Genomic DNA, 25,292 nt, shown 5'->3' with positions numbered 1-25,292 from the left:
CCTTCAGATAGATGCGGCAGCGATAGGCGGTGGTGAGAAGGGCGCGGCGGCGCAGAAGGGTGCGGGACAGAACTAGATTAAAGTCTCCATGGCATTATTCCTTTGATCACTCTACAAATAAAATGGTTTGCCTCTAGCACTCAACAAAATGATTGTAGTGCAGTGGTTAAAGCGCCGCACGTTGAAGGATTGGTTGCCGGGTTCGATTCCTTTAAAATGCATTGATTTGCTCTTCTTTTTTTTTTTTGCAAAACTCTAGCCCAGTTGTTAAAAGAAACCAGCAGCCCACCTATGGACGCCAGCCCAGTTGTTAAAAAAACCAGCGGCCCACTTCAGGATTGTTCAGTCCACAGCAGCCATGGCCCAGTTCGGTAGTTACATGGGCCTGCCCAGTTGTTAAAAAAACCAGTGGGCCCCCACTCTGGATGCTCCAGTACATCCCAAAGAAAATGTAAATGGGACCCACTTCTTATTTGTTTGAAAAAAATTTATGACAAATTGACAATGCAAATTTGTCATAGATTAGTGACATTTGTTGGATATCCTCTGTGACACAGTAAAATTCGTCAAGATATGGACCTGCATCCGTTTGTGACGATTTGCAGTTCGTGTTAATGACGACCACCTCATCTTCGTCACTAAACGATAGTGCCCAATACAAAACGTCACAAATCAAACTGCCAGAGCGACGAATAGCTCTACTGTCATGCGATATACGTCACAAAAAGTCATATTTGTTGTAGTGATAGCTAGTGTCAAATTTTAGTTTTAACATATGGAATATTATCAATGTATATCTAATTCTTTATATGTGCTCTGTTTGAACCCTTTTTGCTCGAGTGACAAAGCTAATCTTCGATGGATCACAACTTATACTCTAAGTAACTATATTGCTTAACCGGGAGACTAACATTTACAAGAACAAAATTTTATTACAAAACACAACAATACTACACAAGAGCATAAACTGTTCTTCTCTTTATTGGCTAGCCTAGCACTCACCTTTCTCTCATGCTCTTTCCTATTTAGACATTTAGTACTACCTCCTCTCATCTACCATGCTCATGGATGAATACCATGGCAAGAGAGAGGATCTCTATTTATAAGCCAAGAAAGTCACATTTCTAGAATTTTTAAATGTTCTAACATTTTCTTATTTTATTTATTACTAATTTTAAAGTGCTCTATGGGAAATATCTTCTTCTTGCATGGAGGAGAATACTCTAGAAGGTTGCCTTGCATTCTTTTCAACACTCACTATTTTTCTTTTCCCACTTCTCTGCAATATGTAGTTCCAGAAACACATATTTCACATCCTATGCTATGGCATCTTTAATTTGCTCCCAAATAAAATTAACTAATTAAGCAAAGCATTTGTTAGGAGTAATATTGGCGAGAATGGGCAAGCAAGTTTGGTATGGTCTGTTCACTAGAACCCTATGCAATCAAGCAATTTTGAAAATATTGTGTTGTGATGAGCCAAGACTTTGTCTTAGAGGGCCTTCCCTTCCATATGCTTCCATGGAGGATGATACTAGCATAATCAAGGGTACGTATATTATTAAACCTATTGATACAGAAGAAGCTCCAAAGATTCTGATCTTCTAGAGTAATCAAGATGTGGTGGAGGTGAAGAATGAACCTTCCATACAACTAACAACAGCTTGATTGGTGTCTGGGTTTAATTTGTTGCGGGCCTGATTGGTTCCTCTTGGATTCTTTTCTGGCCTAGCTACAAGCGAAAGCAGATTGGTGTCTTCTAGGATTCTTTTCTGGCCTAGGAGCTAGCTACAAGTAGAACGGAGCGTTGTTGACTGTGACGATAACACGAGATAACAAGTGCTTTTTAGTACTGAAATTTCTTTTCTGCCTTTTTCTAACAGTTATTGGCTTCTGGGTCGGAACGTGAGTCCTACAAAATGGAAGAGACTATGCTTGAAAGGCTAGAACTAGAAGATGACTTGACGAGAATGTATTGATGCTTACCCGAATTGTGAGGACTAAGAAGTATGTGGACTGTCTCCTCTTAATGAAAAATGTACTCAGACACGGTCACTTTTTGAGAAGTGCGTGGACTGAGCAAACCCCGAGTGACCGCGTTAACGCGGCCAATTATGCAGGGAGGCGATCGCGTGACCCCCCTCTCTAGAGCATCTAGAGCAAATTGTATGCATGCAACACGGAATATAGACGAAACAAATTGTATGCATGCAACACGGAATACAGACGAAACGACCCCCTCTCTAGAGTAAATCAAGTGCATGCAAGTGGAATCCCATGAGGATACTTTGTTCTATTTTCATTGTTCGGTAATAACTTTATCACTAAGCGTCCATTTTTGAATCCGTTCGCTTATATTCTTTAGAATTTTATCTACGAAATAAGACCCCACTTTCTATATCTTTAGAATAATAATATTTCTTCATCAATTTATATACAACGGTATTAACAACTTATGTAGATATTTTATATCTATTTGCATAAATACTATATGTCAACTACTATATCATAAGTTACCTTATGACTATATCACAACTTATAATCTCATGTCTATTTGTGCAGTAGGATATTTACGGGGGAATAAATATATCAACTTATGTTATAAAATTGTGTTCCGTATGACAATTTTGATGTTGTACCTAGAGTCAACTTATGCAGAGTCAATGTGCCAACTTATTCAGACATCGTGTAGGTGAACAATATGAGGGTAAAAATTATTTTTGTAGCAATTTATATTCATATTGTATTAAGATATTTATACATAAGTTGCTACATGCTTAATATATAAGTAGCTACTACGGTTCATTATAAGTTGAAAATACATAATAAGTATTTCAAAATATATGCATAGGTCTTGTTTTATAGATTAATTATAAAAATATAGTGGTGCGAAAGAATTGAAAACGGACACTGTATGAGTAAGTAATTGTACTTTTAGAAGGAAACTAAAAAAAAGCGCGTGTGGGTCATGGCAGTCCAACTCTCACCTCCTGAGGTGTAGCAGGCCGCGTGGGTCTCGCGCTGAGCCCTGGGACAAGACAGTGGTAAAACAGATTTTTCCTACTCCGAGACCAACTTCTTCTCCATACATAAATCAGATCTTACAGCCCAATTTTTAAATTATTTTCTTGGGCCGTACTCCTATTGTGGCAGCACGGCTCAGTTCGCAAAGCCCAATCATCTCTTATTGGGCCGTACTGCTTCGCCTCTGCGGCTCTGCCTCTGTACCTTCCGAAGCCCGGCGACCCCCTGCCGGTCCGGCGGAGGCGAAGACCGAAGAGTTCCGGTTGCGGAGGCTTCCGTCCCTCGTTCCCCTTTCCGCCACCGGGCTCCGGCGAGAAGCCAAGGGAATTCCAGTCAGGTTAGCCTTCCGCTCTGTCCCGTTCATGCCTCGCTTTGACTCGTCTAGGGCCAGCCGCGAACAACAGATCGTCCTGCGAAATTTGTGGATCTGATCAAATTCGAGGCTCTGGGTTTGTGGAGCTCGCTGGATTTGTTTTAATATGATGAGGATACTACACTATCTTGTACGCTGCGTTTACTGGCTGCATCCGGCAAGCCCGGGCGCTGCAAACCAAAGCCTAGCGTATGTTCAATTCGAGTTCGTTTTGGATTTTATTATGCCCTTACCGTCGGGCTGTTTGGTTGGGGATATGCTGTTTAGGATCACTGAGGAAAGGGCTGTTTAGAATCTTGGATGATTTTCCAAGGATTCTATTTTACCGTCCACTGTCCAATGAATGAATATGCAGCTCTTATGGTTATTTGTCCCCAAAAACAAAACCCATTGTGCTGCCCAGTATATATGAGAGTACGGGTAGTAGGTTTCAGGCGGAGTGACTTACTTCTGTAAATAATGGTTATGAAATTCTAGATGTGCAGATTGTGCATTCTGCTGGTTTGGAGATCTCATTGCGAGTGCCCTCATTTTATTTTTCTACCACAAAGCTTGTTCGGAATTTACTAGTAATTAGTTTCTGATGTTTAGTATTGCCATCAGACATGTCTGTTATACTCTTCGGCAATCTATTTCTACAATGATCAATCCCTTGAATGTTTGACATATAGACATTAGGAGCTAAAAATTGCAATTCATAGCACATAACCATTTGACAGTTTGTCTTCTCTTGAATTTGATATATTAGACTTTCGTAATTCGATGTTACAACTTTTGTGCCTTTTAACGTGGTTGTTACAACACTTTGATGGCTTTGCACTAATGAATATTAGGGACTATCTGCTTGTCACATGCACTGATATTTTTTGTACAGTTTCATGAAAAGGCAATAAAATACTAAGGCAAATGTTATATCCAAATTTTATGTTTTTTTAATTTTCTCAATCTGACATCAAATTGAATTATGTTTTATGATTTGCTGGTTTACTCTTTTTAGGCCACACTGAGTTTTTATTGTTAATTTGTTAAATACCTCTCGATCATTGAGGCACCACATATACTTACCCTTTTTCTTTTCCCACTTCTCTGCAGTCTATAGTTCCAGAGACACATATTTCATATCCTATGCCATGGCCTCTTTACTTTGTTCCCAAATAAAATTAAGCAAAGCATTTGTTAGGAGAAATATTGGTGAGAATGGACAAGCAAGTTTGGCAAGGTCTCTTCGCTGGAACCCTTTGCAATCAGGCAATTTTGAAAATCTTGTGCTGCGATGTGCCAAGAATTTGTCTTGGCAGTCTTCCCTTCCATATGCTTCCATGGAGGATGATGCTAGCATAATCAAGGGTCCGAATGTTATTGAACCTATTGATACAGAAGAAGCTCCAGAGATTCCGATCTTTCAGAGTAATCAAGATGTGGTGGAGGTGAAGAATGAACTTTCCATGCAGCTAACAGCGTTCAAACTGCCAATGTGGTTGATAGGGCCTTCTATTCTATTGGTTACGGGTATAGTTCCAACTCTATGGTTGCCGTTGCCTTCAGTTTTTCTCGGTCCTAACATCGCTGGCCTTCTATCTCTAATTGGACTTGATTTCATTTTCAACATGGGAGCAATGCTTTTTTTCCTTATGGCCGACGCATGCGGTCGCCCAGAGAACAATATTTTCGACCTGAAAAAGCAGGTCCCAGTTTCCTATAGGTTCTGGAATCTGACTGCTAGCATAGCAGGCTTTATTGCTCCATTTGCCCTGTTTTTTGCATCTTGCAGGGGCACTCTGCAGCCACAGCTACCATTCATTCCATTTGCAGTGCTGCTTGGACCATACCTTTTACTCCTGTCGGTACAAATGTTGACTGAGATGCTTACATGGCGCTGGAAATCACCCGTATGGTTGGTGGCTCCTGTGGTTTATGAGGGCTATCGAGTACTACAGTTGATGAGGGGTCTTCAGTTGGCTGATGAGATCAGTGCGCCTGGCTGGATGGTGCAAAGTCTTCGTGGCTTGGTATCTTGGTGGGTACTCGTCCTTGGAATCCAATTGATGCGTGTTGCTTGGTTTGCTGGACTCAGCTTCGCCAGGAATTCAAGGTTTGGAGTAAGTGATGATGTGAACCAGTAAGTAAGAAAACAAAATTCCCAGGTGACCCTTGATAGTTCCAACCAACCGCTACGGCGCTCTTCATGTTGAGGATGGCACGTTTTTAATTGCTGGACGGCGTGCTGGTTACAGAAAGGCCTGAACATTGTCGAAAACCTGCAAGGCTTCCCGTTTTGCAAGGCACCTTGCCTTTGGTAGGTAGTGCGGCTACTCTTATGCTGGAGCAGGAAGTCAGGAACTAGGCTGCTAGATACTTTGAACTGTATAACTGTTGTAGTGCAGGAACTAGACCATTTTACTGAGCATCATACTGAACACAGAAACATCAGTGTAACAAATATTTACTTGCATATATATACTTATATATGGTATATGTACACCCTTTACATCACCCAGATGGCATTCGCATCGCCTTAACATTTTTTTTTTGCATTTCTTATGTCTGTTGCCAAATGCCAACAGAATCAGCTGCCTTCTTGCAGTCTTCTCATCGCGTGTCACGGTTCCAAGCAAGATTTAGTCACGTCGCCGCGGCGTAATCGTTGTTGATACGGATGTAACACCATATCACAGGGCAATCGTGGCATTCGGCCTGAAGTATGATGTATCCTGAGATCTGACGCGTTGCCTACCAGCTCAAAAGTTCAAACCTACATCCTTCGAATTCAGAAAGCAACTTTCCATTGTCAAAAGGACAGTTAAAAGCTCTAGAAGATGGTTATAAAGTAGTACTAATGAGCGAACTTCTCCGTCGAAACAGCCAAGTTAAAAAAAAAATCGCCGGCAACAACGAAAACGGCCAAAATTCAAACGGTTTTCGAAATTCAGGGTCCTGTTTCGTCTGGAACGCATGCGATCGCCGTAAGCTGACAGGATGGTTTGGTTGCAATAAAATTCTTGCGAAAAAAGTCAAAACGCAGTAACGCCTCAAATTGCAACGTGTTACGGCTCTTTACTGAAGGCAGATGGCAGAATATGTATTCACCTACCGAACCTTTTTTGCTGTTTTCCAGAGAAAGGAAAGGGCGATAAAGGCGTGTCTCTGTCTTTAATTTTTTTTTTTCTAAAAAAACAATTCGTGCTCGACTGCTCGTCGTCTGAGTCGTCTCCAGGCAGCGACCCAGCGTCGACTGCCTCCCCAGTCCCACCTTCCACTTCCACCCGTTGCCTTCGGCGACTCCCAAATTCGCATCTGCTCCTCCACTCCACTCCACTCCACTCATCTCTTCTCCGAGGCGAGCGCAAACCCGCCTCGCTTCTCGTCAAACCCTAGCGCCCCGCTCGCCCGCGTCGTTGCCCCGCCCCGGATCAAGCCCGCACAGCGCCCGAGCGTGCGTCTCCCTCCCGGATTCGAGCGGCGGGCGGCGGGATGGGGTCCGACTCCAAGGAGCTGCTCGGGATCGAGCCCCTCGAGCTCCGGTTCCCATGTACGGCTCCGCCGCCGAACATTCCCTCGTGTCGTAATTTAATTAAATGTTCCCTGCACATGCGGCTGCGTTGCTGTTTTTTGTTTTGTTTTTTGAACCGGGATTTGGGTGTGATGCTTGGATAGTTGGGCGGCTGCTCGTAGATTCTCCCGCGCGTTTTTTTCTATTCGAGAATAAGAATGTCGAGGGAATTTCGGCTTTGTTGTCGTGCTAGTTTTATTCTCTGACTTTTTTAATCATGCAGTCGAGACAAAGAAGCAGATCTCATGCTCTATGCAGCTAACGAACAGAACGGATGACTATATCGGCTTCAAGGTAAACTCGGCATTCTGAAGCCACCTTTTCTATTGGGTTTTTTGGATTCCTGCCATTACAATTCTTCAACTTTGGAGAAATGCCATTACAATTCAGCTATTTTGAAACTTGCCATTACAATTCTTCATACATCCGAACCTTGCCATTTTATACGTCTTCTACGTGCTTGGGCCCGCTGTCAGGCCGTATATGTGTACGTATATTTCGTAAATACTACTGCTGCTTCACTCCCTCCACTCAATGACGTGCGGGCCCCACTCGTAAGGTTCTTCTTCAACCTCCGTCCTGGTGGTCAGCGGCGGGCTCCAGCGCTGGGAGCACGACCTCGCGCCGCCGCAGGGAGCCAGAGGAGGGCCGCCGCACAAGCTTCACGGCGAGGGAGGAGGAGGTGGCACCGCCGCTGGCTCCTCACCGACCCACCCTGCTCCCGCCGCCATGGCCCCGCGCCGGAGCTGCCGCGGCCGCATGCGCCGGCGAGGAAGGAGGGATCTCGAGCCGTCCCCTGCTCGCCGCCCGGCTGCCGCTCCCGCCGCCACGCGTGCAGGCCGTCGTTCAGGCCACCGCTCGCCGGCCGCTAGCGCCCTCCCCTGCTCACGCCCGGCCGCTCGCGCGCGGCCGCCGCTCCCGCCGCCGGGCGCGCCGGATGCCGCACGGGCCTCCTCGTCCAGCTGCGCCGCGGCTCCGCCCCTACTCCGGGGCTCCGGGCCGCTGCACCTCCGCCCTGCCTCGCTTCCGAGCTGCTGCTCCTCCCCGCGCCGGCATCCCCTACCTCGCGCCGGTCGTGCCCCGCCTCCCCTCTCGCGCCGGCCATCCTCTTCCTCCCCGGCCACGCCTCCTCTCTCCCGTCGCGCTCTGCTGCCGAGCTCGCCGGCCCTCCGCCCCTGTCCTTGCCGCTCCGCTCGAGCAGGGGAGCTTTGGTTGAAGAAGAACCTGACCAGCGGGGCCCGCACGTCATTGAGTGGAGGGAGTGAAGCAGCAATAGTGTTTTCGTCCCTACAGAATATACGTACACATATACGGCCTGACAGCGGGCCCAAGCACGTAGAAGACGTATAAAATGGCAAGGTTCGGATGTATGAAGAATTGTAATGGCAAGTTTCAAAATAGCTGAATTGTAATGGCATTTCTCCAAAGTTGAAGAATTGTAATGGCAGGAATCCAAAAAACCCTTTTCTATTCAGCTAGTTCACTCTGCTAAGGTTACAGAAATCGGGAATTGCACGAAACGTTGAACACACTAACAGTATGCATGATTCCAATGGATTTTGTGCGTGCCAGGTTAAGACGACGAGCCCGAAGAAGTACTGCGTCCGACCAAACAGCGGCATTGTGCCACCACGGTCCACCTGCGATGTCATTGGTAATGCCAACCTCATCTCCTTCCCTGCAAGTTCAGTTTATACGGGTCTCTCCAAGATTATTATCATTCTGTAACACTTGACGCCGTTTCCAATTTCTTAGTGTCAATGCAAGCGCAAAAGGAGGCACCACCCGATATGCAATGCAAGGACAAGTTTCTCGTGCAAAGTGTTATTGTGGCTGAAGGCACGTCAGCAAAGGACATAACTGGAGATATGGTACTTCACATTCTGAATTTTTTGCAAAACATTCCTGTTGGATGTTCGTTTCTGCAGTGCTTATGGTTGTACCTTGTGTAGTTTACCAAAAAATCGGGTAATGTGGTGGATGAGGTGAAGTTGAGGGTTGTCTACGTCCCACCACCCAAGCCGCCATCCCCAGTGCGTGAGGGATCTGAAGAAGGCTCGTCACCTAGACATTCATTGTCTGATGGAAGCAACTTGAATTATCAAGAGGTGAGATCTGCAAATATTACTGCTTGGTTCAATTCCCAAGAGCGAGATCTGCAATTATTATTGCTTGGTTCATTTCCTTATTCACCCTTAAATGATTTTCCTGTAATTGGTTTCCCATTAGATGCAGACAACAAGGGAATCAGATGATCCACCATCTTTGGCTGTTAGTATCTTAACTTTCATGTGGATTTACTGATTACTGTTCTTTGTCGTACTGACTTGAACTGAACTATTCCTGGTTACAGGCTGTAAAAGCTCAAAAAGACCAAGAAGGCTTTACCTCTGAGGTGAGCTCTCTGCAAAGAAAATCATAATGTGATTGTCTGTGTTTCAACCAGATCATAGAGATGTTGCCCTTGAATCTTCTGTTAAACTAATATCAAACACCCATGGGACCAAATATTTGCTTTTTTTAGTGTCAGTTTAGCACCACACTGATAACATGACCATTTCTAAACTGATGATACCTAAAAACCACATATCTGGAACAAATTTACAAATGTAGTTGTTATCTTGAGACTTTTGCAGCATATTTGCTTTATAACTATGAATATGAATGATAAATGTTTTAGAGAGCCACACTTGTATTGATGGAGCTAAATGTTAATGTGATGTTAAGTCTGATTTGGTAAATTTCTGTGGTGTCTGTAAATGATATAAGTAAATATAACATATCTTAATATTTTTAGAAAGAGACGTTGAGTTCACCGAAATCTTATTTACATAGTTTGTTAGCATTCTATTGAGCACCTATGTTGAAATCTGAAACCACTTTACAACAAGTTGGTAGCAATTATTTCAAAATTGAGCACAGAAACATTAAGCAATTGCAGTAGATAATGTTCTGATTTCTTACACAATTGGACTTGAAAGTTTGGGATTTTGATTTTTATAGATCCTTGTGCAAGGAGATGGACGTAAGCTACTAGTGAGTAGTGAATGTATTCAGGCACTGTAGTGAGTTGTGAATTTGTCATACTTGGATGAGATTTTAGCACTGTGCGTAAACACCCAAACAATGGAGTTGGTTAAGTTCAACTGAGTCCTGCTGTGCTGATTGACGCTTCTAGCTTCTTTATACTTATTGTCATGCTACTGTATATATTTTAGCATGGTCCTTATATGCACCCGTCTCAGGATCTAGTTTTGCTAATGATTTATGCATTGTCCATTGCTCATTGGTCCTTTCTAGTCAGTGTGGATTTGTCTGTTTAGCTGATCTCACAAAATATTTTGCACTGTTATACATTATTTGTACCGCATTAATCCATTCTCACTTCTCACAAAGTAGTCGATGTGGTCCAGTTCAACATTTGATTTGCATTCTTTGAATAAGGCACCTTATTCCTATTGTTCTCTGTGTAGACATCTGCTTTGGTTTCAAAGTTGACAGAAGAGAGGAACTCTGCCATTCAGCAGAACAATAAGCTTCGACAGGAACTGGTTAGTGCATTCTATCTTTATTCAAACATTTGGATGTATGCAACGTTCAAATGCGGCAGTATTCTTTTTCAGTAGCAAGTTTGATTGTTATTCCATCTGTATTCCATCTTTGCTTGTCAATTTGTAAAAGCTACAATCTTATGTGTATTCACTTGCATCTTATTTGGCTCCCGTAACCAGCTGCATTCCACAAAGCTGCAATATCCATGGCATTTCAAACAAAACATGTTAAATCTCGATCACCAATGGATCATTGGTAGAGATACGGTGTTCATTAGAGCTGTGCACATACCATTATAGTAGTGTTGTGGTTGTAACTAAAAATTCTATACTGAATCTCGACAGGACCTTGTAAGGAGGGAGCTCCGCAAGCAGAACGGCGGTTTCTCATTTGCGGTCGTGGCGGCCATTGCTCTCCTAGGGATTCTGCTAGGGTTTATCATGAAGAGATAGATGAGCCGGTGTTAATCTGCATCTTCTTAGACCGTTTCCCTCGTGAGATTATATTTTGTCCAATGCATCTATTCACATGTACTACAGTGCTACAGCGCTACTCCATAGTCCATAGCATATTCGGGATCTGGTGTCTTCAGTGATTGCGTGCTTAGTGGCTACCTCACCCAGGCAACAAGCCTGTCTCCTTGATCTTGTGTTAGCTCTTATGTCAGCTTGTGCAACTAAGAAACTGGGTAACTATTGATATTTTTGTGGGCAGCTGTTGAGAAATCCTTCTGGTATGTTAATCAAGGAAAAGTGTGGCGATTTTTTTTTGTAAGGATGCAATAACTTCTCCACTCGAGACATTGGCTGAAACGGCGCAGCAACCTGTCACATGCTCAGTGGAATGGCTATCCCTGGGTACGATCGCGGGGACGCTGCTCTGTCTGGGCCGTACGCTACGAGCCGCAAGGCATGAGCTGAACCATGTGGCGAATTGGCGAACCGGAGAAATCTGTGGACGTACGCTAGTTACACCTCAAAATAAAACGGAATTGCAATGCGATGGTACGGGTCGGCGAGTCGTGCGCATGGCCACTCTTTGGACTTTGGCACGACTCCTCGTGAGCCGCTTATAAACAAACTGAAGCAACATAAAAACAACTGTCAGTTTCAGACACGGTTTGTTACGTGGCAGAGATCAGCACTCATGCCCAACAACAAAATCTTTATTCAGTTGCACTTGACAAGCTCAAGCCGCAACTTAAGTTGGTTTCTGTGGACAGTGGCCAACTGGCTACTAAAAAAAAGAAGCTACACTGCTGCTCCTAGTCGGTTCATATTCTTCGTTCTTCTCTGCATAGTCCTTCAAGCACTGTCACGGACCAGATTATGGAAGTATGGAAGCAGTGCGAATACTCAAGTGCTGGTATCTTCTTCGGACCACCACCATGCCTCATCCTCACTTCTCGGGCTCCTGCAGCATGTTGCATCGAGATAGGATGCTCCGGAAATCCTCGAGGTTTATCTGTGGAGATGCAAAACCAAGATGTAAGAAACTGGGGGAGAAGAATTATGGAATTGAGTTAGGAGAGAACTTGCCATCCTAGTACCGTGCAACTTTGATAACCTTGGATAGAAATCCATGCACACCCAATTGGAATTGCTAGTGTACATCCATAATGCTAGCTAGTGTCTTCTTAAATTGGCTAGTTATAAACGAGAGAGAGAGACTCATACCTTTTGTTTCAATAATACTACAAAATAGCAGCTGGTCATTTTGTAAATCATGAACCAAACAAGTAGATGCCTTAGTTTGGAACAATGATACAGAAGCTCTAATGTAACTTGCAATGTTCATACAATAATAGACACACTTCTGTGCGTCCTATCCTCATCACGCAACCATGCTTAGGGACACGATATTTAAACAGCATCTTTTTTCCCCAAAGAAGTGCATATAGCAAGGAGGAAGCAAAAAACTGCCAGTTCTGCCTACTTCTAAGTTCTGGGGAATGCTTCAGCAAATAGCAACTGCCAGGAATCAGACTGGTTCTACTTTTCCGAAGTGGATTCTGAAGAAAAACTCTGATATTTTAACTTGATTAGAAAACAAAGACAAACCTTTCCATCTCCATCACTATCAAAAACGGATCATGTTAGATATCTCAGAATCTGTCCAGATGAAATCGTTTATTGTAGCCATTCTTTCAAGATCCCATGGTGTGATATATCCTTTACCAACTTCTGTAAATCAAAAAGTGAACCAATTGATATTTTCATACTGTTTGCGCAAGCAATGTACCAAGAACAACAAAAGGTGAAGCTTTACAGAGCACAAGTGTAAGCAATAATTATGTCAATTATGTGCTTGCTCCTTAGATTATCACACCCATTTCCCCTAAAAAACCCCATAGTTTAAGGGTGCCTTGTTAGATAAGTGAAAATCTAAAACGGTACTTGTCGGATACCATGATTAGGGGCACCCTAATCAGGGACTAAAATTGTCCTAAAAACGCAAACACATGCTGGGCAACCAGGTCCACGAAGGCCTACAGTCTCCTTCCGACCTGGAAGAAAGGAAATGACTCAAAGAAGCCCAACACGCGGCCCACGTACGCAGTGCGGCCCATCCACACCCCCCTCGGACCCGTGGGGTGATCTCCTCGCTCGAAGGCTCCCCGCCGAAGCCCTCGACCACGCCCCGCGCCTCCGCCTCGCTCGAGGGTAGCGAGCTTGCCCTCGAGCAAGCAGAACGTCTCCGCCTCGCTCGAGGCCACCCCTCGACGGAAAGGACAAACAGCCCTTCCATTCACCCGCCCACCGTACGGAGGCATTAATGACAACCACTCCTCCACAGCGCCCGGGTCAGACGACGTCAGACCGTCATTCCCCACAGTGGCGGTGACCGGAGTCTCGTCCGCCAACTCCGGTCACTGCTCCGCCATTCCGGACGCTGTGGCGACACTGTGGGAACCTGCGACGCAGTGCAAGACGTGCTCGGCATTGCTCCAGCTACTATACTGCCAACTCCCCATACCTCATTCGTACTTTCCCTTCCACGGAGCCCTCGAACGGCATGGGCACACGACCCTCGAAAGCGGCTCCGGCCTTGACCTAGACAAGACCCTGGCCTGTAAGACCTTCGGGATGCCGCCACGCCACGCCTGGAGGACGGTACCTCTCACAGTAACGACCACGCCGCCCGCTGGAGCCGCCAGGACGCCGGCGCAATCCCCGCATGACCAAGGACGACTGCCACGTCCGGCGCCATTCCCCACAGTGTACTTCCCACAGTGCTCGACCACTGCACCCCCGCGATTCGGGGAGAAGACGACGACTTCCACGATCCCCTGTGCATGTACACTGTCCCTCCTTGTGTCTATAAAAGGAGGAGGCGGGCCTTCCCTTACGGGGGTCGGCCCATTCGGTAGAACACAACGCTCAGCACTACTCACAGAGCACATACACTCTTCTAAGCCCCGATATTGGCACTCGCCTCAATCAACTCCCCCTCTAGCAGAGACTTGGGAGCTTCCCTCTCTCTCCCGCCTCGCTTGTACCCCCTACAACAGGCACCCCCGGTGCAGGACAGTATAGTGCTCTCGCACATCCCTTTGCTGGACGTACGGCCCCACGGCCGAAACCAAGATAAACCCGTGCGTTACTGTGTTGCCTCTTGCATCAACATCTGAGACGAGTAACACACAGCATCATCACTGGTTGGGTCCGGACTGCCGGGTCAGGACACCGACAGCTGGCGCGCCAGGTAGGGGCGGCTGCATGACATTTCTCTTTTGTTCCCATTTGATCTCCAGGGATGGCGAGCAGATCCAACCCATTCCCCATGGGCGCCTCGGATCCGCTCCCGGCGGGATACGTGATCTGGTTCGGGAGTCTTGAGTTCAGAGCAACCGGCAACGGTTACCTCATGGAGATCCTCTCGCCCAGACGCAACCCTGACACTCCGACTTCACCAGCCCGGCGCAACAGGCGCTCGGGCCAGCACTCGTGACAAGCGCGCTTGGAGCGGCGCCAGGCGGCACGCCTCAGCTCCCCCACGTGGGTTGAGGTTGCCATGTCGCAGCTCAGCGTCGCGGCCGACGAGGCCACCGCTTCGTCATCACGTGCCTCGGCGTCATCTACGTCGGCACCATCATCGACTGCAGCCCCGGTGCCTCCTAGGGGGGGCGCGACTGCGCCGTTGCCCTTTCCCTTCGGGATGCGCAACGCTGCCACCTACACCTCTTCGTCCAGCACCAACTTCGCCGAGTACGAGGATTTGCCGGGTCATCACCTCCTGCCGATCCGCAATCTCATCGCATCATCTCCTGACGACTCCTACCCCGAGACGGCGAGTTCGATCGCCGACGACATCAACTTCTTCATGGACAACTTCACGGCCGAGGAGGCCGAGGACTACTCCGGGGTCCGCGACCCCGACGCTTTCCGCTCGTTCCAGCTCGCGGCGGCTTACTGCCTCACCTGCTCCGAGGACTCCAGCGAGGGGGATTACGATTCCACTCGGGAGTGCTTCATGGTCCAGCTCGCGGACGGGCAAAACGACAACGCTCCGGGCAATGACGGGAACGGCGGGGCAGACGCGCAGGCAAACCAACCAGTGGTGCCGGCCGCGACCCCTTCTTCCTTGTCAAGCTCGGCGGCGCGGCAGGCACAGCTGGCGCAGCTCAAAGAGCTTCAAGCCAAGCTCGACGAGCAGCGTCGGCAGACACAGGAGCTGCGCACCGCACTCGAGCAGCAGCGCACCGCGCGTGGCGCACATGCCCAGACGGCGGCGCGCGTTGCCCGGGAGCGGATCCTAGCCGATGGCAACGTCGACAAACCTCCGGAATTGAAAACGGCCGGCGAAAAACTCGTCGTTGCGACCTACCTACTCCAAGCGATGCCCGAGCCGTCGACGACTTCAGGTCGCAACCTGCGCCGCGAAGCACAGGCGCTCATCGAGCAAGCTGCTGTGCAGCAGGCCGAGAGCTCTGCGTCTCGCATGCGCTCGATAGTCCCGAAGCAGCCCGGTGGGACGATGCGAAGGCACCCTCGGTGCACGACCACATCGGAAAGACTCCCGCAAGGGACACTCCGACGACTCTATTTATGACTCTCTGGGTTGCGTGGGTGTGTGTTGGGTCTCTGTATGAGTCTTTTTTCTACTATTAATACAATGATACACAGCTCTCCTGCGTGTTCAAGAAAAAAGTTTATACTCGGATGATAAAATGATTAATCCTAGCTGCATGACTGCCAGATATGTATGAAACGAAATTTGGTATTTTGGTGCAGCCTGTCAGATAAGAATACCATCAAATGAGAAGAAGAATGCAACCACATCATCTTCTGTCAGTTGAATCCTGCTCTTACCCTGTAAACAACAGAAATCATGACTATAAACATACTTGAGACAAGCGAAGCTTAATAAATGACAAGCCGGAAGGGATGTACCAGCATTTTAATCTTTCTGTTCTTGGTTGTGTCCTGAACAGATGTTTTGCTATTATTCTTGTATGGAGTGCCTTCACTTGCTTCCTTTACTACGCCAATTGAAGTCACAGACTTTTCTGAAGATTCGGCCAGGGAGAGAGCAATTGCCTGCATACTAGCATAGCTAAAGTACCGATCAAATAATACAATCAAAATTTAGCACAAAAGTTTAGGTTTCAAATGACATTGTAGGATTGATGTTGTTTTGGTGGTTATATTTGTGGTTATCACAATACCTGCTGTATGGAATCATCATCATCCACGAAATCAGTAGATGAATAGCTCGCTTTTGTAGGTGCGCTCTTTGTAGATTTACTTGACTTTGACAATTTCTTTTTCTTTCCCTGAAACAAAAGGAGAAGGGGAGAAGTATTATGAATGCAATTGCCCATATATCTGATATGATACAGCAGCTGATACCGAATCGAATTCTTACATCAGTTATTAATCTCAAATCCATGGCGCTGTAAAAGTTGTCATTTGTGTTATTATGAGGGCCTCTCTTTTAAAAAAAAATACTTCAAGAGGATTTGTTACATAAGACATATTATTATCATCACGAAACTAACCCCATCAATCAATCATGACACAGAAAGTAATAATAACACTCTAAAAGAGAAAAGGGGGGACAAGAGGCACCTTGGCACGAGACCTAGACGCCGATTTCCTCTCCCCATCCATGTCATCATCTTGCCCGCTCTCCGACGAGCTCTCGTCCTCGTCCTCCTCACCGCGGCCGTCGTCGGACGGGACGTACTCCTCGTCCTCGTCGGCGGACCGCTTCTTCTCCTTCCCCTTAGCCGCCGCCGCCGCCGGAGACGGGTTGCGGAGCAGAGGGGAAGCTGCGAGCCCGCGGAGGCCCAGCGCCTCGAAGCGGGCCTCGTTCTCGCGTATCCTCGCCAGCCGCTGCCTCTCGTACTCCGTCAAGGGTTCATCGATTTCATCTCCCGCCATGGCGACGCGGCGGGAAAAAAAACAGAGAGAGAGAGAGAGAGAGAGAGAGAGAGAGGCTCACTGCGGGGAACTGGTGTGCAGGGGCGAGCTGTGGGCCGTGTGTTGGCGATTTGAGCCCAAAGGCCTGCTCTCTTCAATGCGTTCCCTGAATGAGCCCGCGATCCTGCAAAGTAGTAAGTGGGCCTTATAGTTCGTGGCCTGTCTTTGCGTTGGGCCTCAACGCTGAGCACGGAACAGCAAAATTTCCTAAAAAATGGTAACGAGGGGCAAAAGGGAAATGCTCCCTCTGTATGTGTTGTGTTTGATTTTTTTTATTTAAAAAAAACTCTTTGTGCCAATGCTGGTCAAATCGAAAAGTCATTTTCAATTCAGATCATTGTGCCATTCCTGCTCAAGACAAAAACCATTACAATGCCAATTGCCAAATGGAGTAACAATGGGTCAAACCATTACTGTCAAGCAACTACATGGACGGCCAGACGAGCAAAGGGCATCTAGGAGATGGCCAGCTCGGCCTCGGCCCAGGCCAGAGACGAGTCCCTCATCAAGGTGGCCGCCGTCGCCTCGATGCCTTCCTCCAGGATGGCCGCGATCATGGTCATGGAGGGCCGCCGCGAGGGCTCCGGGTCGATGCACAGGTTCACCGCGTTGCAGACGATGCCCAGGCTCTCCTGGTTCACGCTCTGCCTCTGCAGCCTCTCGTCCACCAACTTGCTGAACTCCTCGGGGTGCTCCAGGTGCTTCATTGCCTGAAATTGTTGGCATGCCAGGTGACCAGGACCCCAGGTGTCAGTGCCAGTAAAGCGTGAGCAAATGAGCAAAGCTGAGCCAAAGCAAGCCACTTACCCAGTCCACCAGATCCCCTGTATCTTTGGAAACCGAGGCTCTGCCGCTGATCAGCTCCAGCAGGATCACCCCGAACGCGAAGGTGTTTGCCTGGACGTCCATGAAGCGCTTGTGCCGAGAATCCGTAATGCTGTTGACAGACCCGCCATTTACTGAGCCAAGTCCTGGTTTGCTCACAAGATATCTCCACCGCTCGAAATCGATTATCTACAAAAGGAAAAACAATGATCGCAGTTGCCAGACGAGCTAGGACTAGACCCCAGATGTTCATGCTGCCATTCGAGAAGACAGTGTTGCTCTTGATTTAGCGGTGTCGCTAGGAGTGTAGACCGACACTGACCTTTGGTGAGTAATCTTCAGTTAGGTAGATTGAACTGGACGTCAGTGCAGCAACAGCAAACGGAGGTTGCAACTCGGTGTGCAAGTATCTGAGAGCACGCGCGATGGCAAGAACTAGTTTCATCCGTCTGGGCCAAGATAGCTGCCACCCTTCCCCATCTGCAAGCAAATAACGAACCAAGTTTATGCTTTGAATGTTTTTTCACGAGCTGTGGAATCATTAATAACAAACCAACAGCTTATATGCTTACCGTGAAGATGCTCATAAAGTGTCCCATTTGGTGGGTACTGAAAGACCAGCATTCTCGAGAACGGCTCAGACTCCTTGCAGTATCCCACCAGCTTTGCAACATTTTCATGACTCAGCCTAGCCATTTCTATCACCTGAAGTATTTGAATGCATACTATGAGATCTGTTATACAGCAGGAAAAATCTTAATGTGAGTTCCGTAGAAGAATGGAACTGGTGGGCACTTGCCTCCTTCTGAAAGTACAGCTCCACATAGTCATTCCAGTAATGCACTGAAACGGACAGGGACACAACAGCGATCTCTCGGCCATCCTTCAGAGTTCCCTTGTACACGACTGTCTCATGAGAAGATCCAATTATGTTGCTGAAATCTTCGCAAGCTTCTGCAAGCTCCTGCCGGCTTATCTTCGGCACATTTACCAGGAGATCATCATCTACACAAGCAACGAGTGGTAATCAATTGAGTGTACAGTTTAGCTTTGTTACTAACTCACATAAAAAGTACACACGGACCGATTGATATTACGGTGTTCTCCTTCCAGCTCACGGCTCTTGTCCATGGAGCACTGTTCCCGGACCCTGAGGATCTAGCTCTGCACCTTCGGAGGCCAGTGATGGTACAAAGTGTCAGTAAACAAAGGAACGAAACTGCTGCGATGACTTCCAGAATGAGAAGCCAAAGTGGCTCTGGCAGGCCTTTCTGCTCATCCTCATCAGTATGGTTGTCTTTGCCTGTGTCCTGATTAATTTCACCTGCAATTATGATGTAGTGCACTTGCTCAGTGTCAGGAAAAGCACATTGCAGTAACACAGAAGTAACTGGGAACATTCTATTTTGAGTTTATGACAGATTGACAGTATTGTATAGACGAGTATGAGTCATATTGTACTACTCAAACGTAACAAGCATATGCAAACACACAAAAAAACAATTTGGGAATCTTTAAAAAACAAGATGGGGCTATTAAAAACAAACAAAAATGAGAAGAGCCTTGGACTAAAGATCAAATCACATAAGGACAAAAGGAAGGATGGGAGATGGGATGTTGGAATCCAACAAGGAAGCAAACAAAGTGTCAAGTTCAGGTCTTTATTTTAACAAGCATAGCCAAGGTTACTTATCCCATAGGCCCCAGATGGGTCTGTAACTTAGTAATCAGTTTCTGACAACACAATCTGCGGTGTGACTAGGCTTACTTTTCTCCTGTCAAGTCAGATAAATTTTAGCAGCCTATAGTTAGGCTTCTATCATTGCACTATGTCCTCGAGCCCAGAAATGAACCCAATTTCATATTCTAGGATGATGAGAGGGTAGCCTAATGGGTATTTGACAGAATATGCAGTTTAGTAGATACTAGGATTGCTGCAGTAATAGCCTATTGATAAAGTAAATTTATGAGATATTTTTTTCCGGCGCATGGATCTTCATCAGGAACTGTTAATTGTATCTTCGAGTTGCAGCCAGTGATGTGTATTTTTTTTCCTTTTTTGAGCAATAGTGATGTGGATATATTGCTCTTGTCAAAATTACAGAAGAAAAGTATCCAACAGCTAAAAATAGGATAAATTGTAATTTACTATAATATGTCAACTGTTAAAATATAATATATCACCATACATTGCTGAAGTGGACGGTTTGATGTATCATTGTTCTCGAAGCAATTCCCTACCAAGCTTGATCTGTTCAAATACTGTAAAACAGGTAAGTTCTGGAAGACTTAACTGAAACATTTAAGCCACAAAAGGCGAAGGCATACCTTTGGATCTGCTTTAAGCATGTGGGAATGTCTCCAACCAAAAAGTTATACGAGAGGTCGATATCGGTTAGCTGAGATAGCTGACACAATCCAATTTGGTCATTACTGTTGGTGGATTCCCTGAAAGAAGGATTACAAGTACAACTGGTTGTTCATATACCATATCAGTTGATGTTTAAATAGAATAGTACTGTTAAGGTTTTGGAGTTGATAGTTTGATCACTGTTTCTTGTCACATTAAGTTTATCTCCAGACAGAGACAGTCAACTAAATTCAAACTGCAAGCATGCACAGTAAGCATGGCAAAATGCAGTCAGTGCTGATAGATGCTAACTTCTTAACTAATTCCTTTATTCCTTTTGTATAGAAATAACATTATTTCAAGTTCGTGCATACTGAAAACAACTTACATGTTCGAATCATTACTTGCAGGAATAGTCCCTGTAAGGTGGTTATTGCTCAATTGTAGCTCAAGGAGGCTTCCCAACTTGCCAAGCTCAGGAGGGATAGCGCCATCCAACCGATTTGCGTGAAGGTCTCTAGGGCATAAGAGAATAGATGAGTTATGAAACTGAAGAAATGCTGAGAACAGCATAAGTTAATCTTTGGCTCTTGTTTGTACATTTTTGCGATCTTTGGCATGTCTCCAATCTCACTGGGAATTGGCCCCGCAAGTTGGTTACTGCTAAGGTTCAGCTCGATCAGGTTCTTCAACTTGCCGATGTCTTTTGGTATTGAGCCCATGAATTTATTGTGATCCAACACGCTACAAGAAAATTTGCCAATACTATAATTTGGTATTCATTAAAGATGAAATTAAAAAGTAGAGTTACATGGAATGTTGTACTCACAGTTTTTGCAAAGATCTCAGGGATCCGATTTCTAGTGCCAAGAATCCTTGGAGAGATGAATTCGACAACTCTCTAGACAGTGACAGGTAACAGGCATTATTATGAGACGAACATCATGTTCATCAACAGAGAGAGAAAAAGATGATATGGTACTTTCTTGTTCAAACACCAACAATTCAGAGGAATACCACTAGTCTTTGATTTTTTTTTTCAACAGAAAAAGGAAAGCTGATAGACTTCTGGAGGGACCACAAAACCCACAATTGCACATACTAGAAACTACTGCATTTTTTCTAGGGAGAAACTTTTTTTTTAGAGCTCTAGGGAGATACTTGTGAATGATTCGTAGAGTCAACTGAAGACACGAGTAGAGAAGGTAATAGATAAAGTTCAATCATAGCTTCCACAGCTGGGTGGCTTATCGTGTGTCAGAAACTTTACCAACTTTTACTGTGAAAGAACATGCATCATTCTGTCCTGCCGTTGATGCAGAGAAGAAAGGCTTCTACTTTTACCTCCAGCAAGTGTTTAGTTTCAAGAAAAAGGACAGCACTTATCCATTTAAACAATCTCTAAAACAGCTGGTATATCGCGTTTGGCATATGGTTAGCGACTTTGTTCTCCATCTCAAACGAGAACCTTAAAATTTTGGTTAGAATCATAAGAGATTGCAAGAAAAAAGGGAAAAAAAACATCAAGGGCTTCAAACGAGAGCGATGAGTTCGTAGTTCTTACAGAGTAACCACGCGGCTGTTGAACGCCGAGCACCCGACGCCGGACCATGTGCAGGGATCCTTGTCCCTGGAGTTCCAGTCCGACAGCTTGGACAGAGGGTCCTCGTAGATGGCTCTCTTGAACGCAAGAAGCGCAGATACTGCAAACGCAACGCGAGCACACACAGCACAAACCAAATTCTTCAGAACTCGTCAAGAAGCAAAACTGAAGAATAGACCAGGAACAGGAAGAGAAACAATTACAGAACACATGCGAGGAGCAATACCGTCATCTGAAACGGATTCAGAGTTCTTGAAGAGAAGCAAGCAGAAGATGGAGATCCCGAGCAGCCTCGCCGGCGACATGCCGCTTCTCCTCTACCGAGCACGCAAAAACCCGGGGGAACGGAGAATCACCGCAAAGAAAAAGAAGGTAACAAGACGGCGGCGGCCCGCTGGAAGCAATCGAGAGGAAAACAGAGTCGTCCGCTTCACATGGTCAGCGAGTTTCTCGCGCGTGTTTATGGCCGCGAGGTGGAAGAAGACGAAGCAGCCGCACAGTGCTTGCACTTAACGGCCACGGCAAGCACTGATGATGGCCTAGGCCGCTGCTTCTACTAGTCTAATCGTACGAGGACAAGGGGGGCAACAGGGCAAGGCAACCAAACCCACCCCCAGATATTAATCCATCACATTCCCTTTTAATTTTTGCCACCTTTTCTGGGTCCCACTTCACCCTACAGCGGCTGTACGTACTGGAGCTGAGTTTGTACACCTGGGGCACGTGCCACGTACCCACCGTTCCGCACAATAGTCTCATGGCCCGCACGTGACATACACGCACTTGTGTAGAGATGGTAATGCTCTTCCACCAGTACTCAGTCACAGGTTTAAGGACACCACCTGAAGATGGCACCAAATCTGAGAAAAAGCACTGTACAGATGACTAGATGAGTAGAGATCGCAAGGGCAAGGCAGGACACGTGCGTGACACGCCCATCTCCAGAGTCCCAAGATCAGGTGGCAAATCATCTTTACCTGAAGCTGACACTTGAGCTTATGACTTTATTCAGAGTTCTTGTGTTCCTCCCTCCATCGAGGTTTGAAATCTTCCGGGCCAATTCAGGTCTCAGCCTGGCAGTCCGGACACGCTCCTTCACGCAGACGTCCTGAAAACGACCGGTTAGGTGACGATTTAAAATCTCTCTGGGGATCAGGGTATAGAATACAGTTTCATTCCATGTCACGGCCGGACCGAACATTTCTTTGTGCCATGGTCGCTTCCTCGCGCTTGCTTGCAACCAGGTCCTTGGGCATTTTTATTGCAAAGGATGACGCGATAACCTGAGAAGAGTTGTTGCAACCACTATTGCAGAAAGTTACGACAACTCTAGAGTAATCAGAGATGGGTACACATCACCATTGTCGTACTTATATTTTACAGGGCGACATCATGCGGTAACCAAGGAAATGTCAGCCTGCAAGGAAAAAAGCAATGAACGGTACGCTAGATTTTTGTTTAAAAAAAACGATACAGTTCACTGGTTGAACAGAAGAGATAAACGGTACAGTACGCTAGTTGATCAGATGAAATGAGTAGCTCACAAGTCACAAGTATTTTCTGGAAAAAGAAATGAAGCCTTTTTTTGACTTTATAGTGTTCAGATTGATTTGCGCGTCTGTAAAATTCTTGGTACCCAGGAGATATAATTTTTTTTATTGCGAGAAGACGCACATGCAGGTTTGTGGAGATTGTTTAGCTTAAAGATGTCCTGGAAAGTGAGATAGCGCTGCTTCGAAGCAAATCAACGCAAGACTAATCATGATTCCCGTGGCTGGCAAATGGAATGGGGGTGGGATATAGCCTTCAGACACAAGTTTCTCTGCTCTTCTGAGAATGACATACTTTACTTTATCTCTTCTTTCTGCATTTGCCTTTCAAAAAGAAGTGCCTGTTTCCCACCTTTGAGATTGAGCATCGAGTACTTGTAACCGCTTGCAATTCCCTGAAAGAGCATGGGTATAGAAAGAGATGTGTTACCTCTAGAAACATATCGATGCTGAAGATAGCATGTTGGCCGGTCCCATCTCCAGCCTCAGTCTTCATTCAAAACTGATATTGAATTTCTTCAGATCTCAACCCTCCTTGTTTCTCAGTGCCTTGTTCCACCAATGAAAATTAGCTGATATCTTGTTCTTAACCCTACCAGTCTACCAGAGTATATGATAATCTATGACTACATAACCTGAAATGCAGTCAGTAGGCAATGTAATGGACAAAGCAACAAAAAGAACAGTAAAAGGTGAAAAGTATTTGACAACAAAAGAAGAATATGATTATGAAGAATGCTCAAAGAAACTACGCTTCTGACTTGCTCCCAAAGTCGACTCTTTTACTCCATTGACTACTAGCTAGTTGGTTGTTGATGCCAAACTATAAAAGTTGGCAGTAACATGTAAAGCAATCGAAAGAGCTATATCATATACCCTGATGCCCCATAGCCTTTTTCCTCAATGGGCTGTAGGTGTGGCAGGATGTCAAACAAGGGGAGGTTTTCAATTTTCACTACAACAACCAAACCCATGATCAGCGCAAGTTCATGTACTCGGCTGGTGGCAGAAGTCAGAGATGTCTTGTTTAGTAACTACCAAACTTTACCTGGAATCAACACAAATAAGCATTGCACTGCCGTAGTGGAGAACTGAAACCTGTATTCTTCCCCTGTACAATCATAAGTGGCACTGACACTTAAGAAGCTGACGAAAGTTTCATAACTCCAAATGGTGCAATCATAAATGGATCAGAAGTATCAACCAAACTCCCCTCAATAAGTTTCCTTTGCATTGGTGCATCAGAGTACCATTGATTCAACAGTTTTCTGCGTAAAATAGTGGTGAAGCAGTTGTTTGTGCCATGCCAGTGAAAGAGAACATCTCGAGTAAAATTAATTAGCTGAGGCAATTGTGTATTTACCTGCCATAGCAGATGGCCTTGACATGCTGCATCAAACTATCCTCAGTCCACATTGTGCAAGAACACCCAGGAATTCAGACTGAATACAAGAGCATACCTGATTTCATTTTTGGTCTTTGTGTACTTGTTTCGTGCCATTACAGAAATACTTATGGTATGGATATCATTGTTTATTGCATCCAAATTATCTCAGTGAGGCAGCCCATGTTATCTAGTCGTCCGACTAATCGCGATTAGTCGGGCTTATCGGTCCGGTGACCCCGATAAGGGACACCGAGTAGGTCTGGGCGACTAGTTTTCTAGTCATCCGACTAGTCGTCGACTAGTCGCGATTAGTCGCACGATCAGATTGGAAAACGATCAGACTTGAGATTGTTTTGTGGGCTGTTTGAGTTGTGGGCCTCGGCCGATGATGGGCTGGCAAGGTGGCCCATTAGGTTTTTGGTATATAGAGGCTGAGAGACAGGAATATGGACTATGGGACAGGAATATAGAGTTCTGGACAGTTCACAAATCATCTCTCACAAATAAGTGAAAAATCGACCATTATTGTTGCCTTCATACTTGCTTTTTATTAAGTAATATGTAGTACATATATCATATCGGTCCTGGGACACATAGGACGACTAGGACCGACTAAGCTCAACTAATCGGCCTGATCGACGACTAATCGCGAC

At 45.8% G+C, this 25,292-nt stretch overlaps 3 protein-coding genes and 1 pseudogene across 4 annotated transcripts; 2 read left to right on the top strand and 2 right to left on the bottom strand.

The window, feature by feature from the left end:
* The first annotated feature begins 3,203 nt into the window (after positions 1-3,203).
* LOC120641358 lies at positions 3,204-5,890 on the top strand. The gene is made up of 2 exons (XM_039917441.1): positions 3,204-3,361; positions 4,490-5,890. The coding sequence occupies exon 2, from the start codon at positions 4,528-4,530 to the stop codon at positions 5,518-5,520; it is 993 nt and encodes a 330-aa protein (XP_039773375.1). The 5' UTR covers positions 3,204-3,361; positions 4,490-4,527; the 3' UTR covers positions 5,521-5,890.
* Positions 5,891-6,576: 686 nt separating this feature from the next.
* On the top strand, positions 6,577-11,268 carry LOC120641356 (vesicle-associated protein 1-2-like). Of its 2 annotated transcripts, none has more exons than XM_039917440.1 (9): positions 6,577-6,926; positions 7,171-7,241; positions 8,520-8,601; positions 8,703-8,818; positions 8,900-9,055; positions 9,183-9,218; positions 9,301-9,342; positions 10,421-10,498; positions 10,844-11,268. In XM_039917440.1, exons 1-9 carry the CDS (start codon positions 6,869-6,871, stop codon positions 10,949-10,951), a joined length of 747 nt encoding a protein of 248 aa, XP_039773374.1. In that variant the 5' UTR covers positions 6,577-6,868; the 3' UTR covers positions 10,952-11,268. The 2 variants fall into 2 exon arrangements, with proteins under 2 accessions (XP_039773374.1, XP_039773373.1); XM_039917439.1 differs by having other exon boundaries at positions 9,177-9,218.
* A 321-nt stretch (positions 11,269-11,589) lies between these two features.
* On the bottom strand, positions 11,590-16,960 carry LOC120641355 (annotated as a pseudogene).
* A 266-nt stretch (positions 16,961-17,226) lies between these two features.
* Positions 17,227-22,312, bottom strand: LOC120641354 (probable LRR receptor-like serine/threonine-protein kinase At1g63430). Its single transcript, XM_039917438.1, has 13 exons — positions 21,929-22,312; positions 21,664-21,802; positions 20,929-21,000; positions 20,700-20,843; positions 20,488-20,616; positions 20,078-20,197; positions 19,939-20,000; positions 18,834-19,073; positions 18,549-18,754; positions 18,322-18,454; positions 18,072-18,229; positions 17,732-17,938; positions 17,227-17,634 (listed from the first exon to the last, which is right to left on the bottom strand). Exons 1-13 carry the CDS (start codon positions 22,005-22,007, stop codon positions 17,380-17,382), a joined length of 1,944 nt encoding a protein of 647 aa, XP_039773372.1. The 5' UTR covers positions 22,008-22,312; the 3' UTR covers positions 17,227-17,379.
* Between the last annotated feature and the right edge of the window lie 2,980 nt (positions 22,313-25,292).

Source organism: Panicum virgatum, chromosome 7K (genome assembly GCF_016808335.1).
Source record: "Panicum virgatum strain AP13 chromosome 7K, P.virgatum_v5, whole genome shotgun sequence".
In the NCBI taxonomy this organism is placed as follows: domain Eukaryota; kingdom Viridiplantae; phylum Streptophyta; class Magnoliopsida; order Poales; family Poaceae; genus Panicum; species Panicum virgatum.
This window is presented reverse-complemented; position numbering and strand designations above follow the sequence as displayed.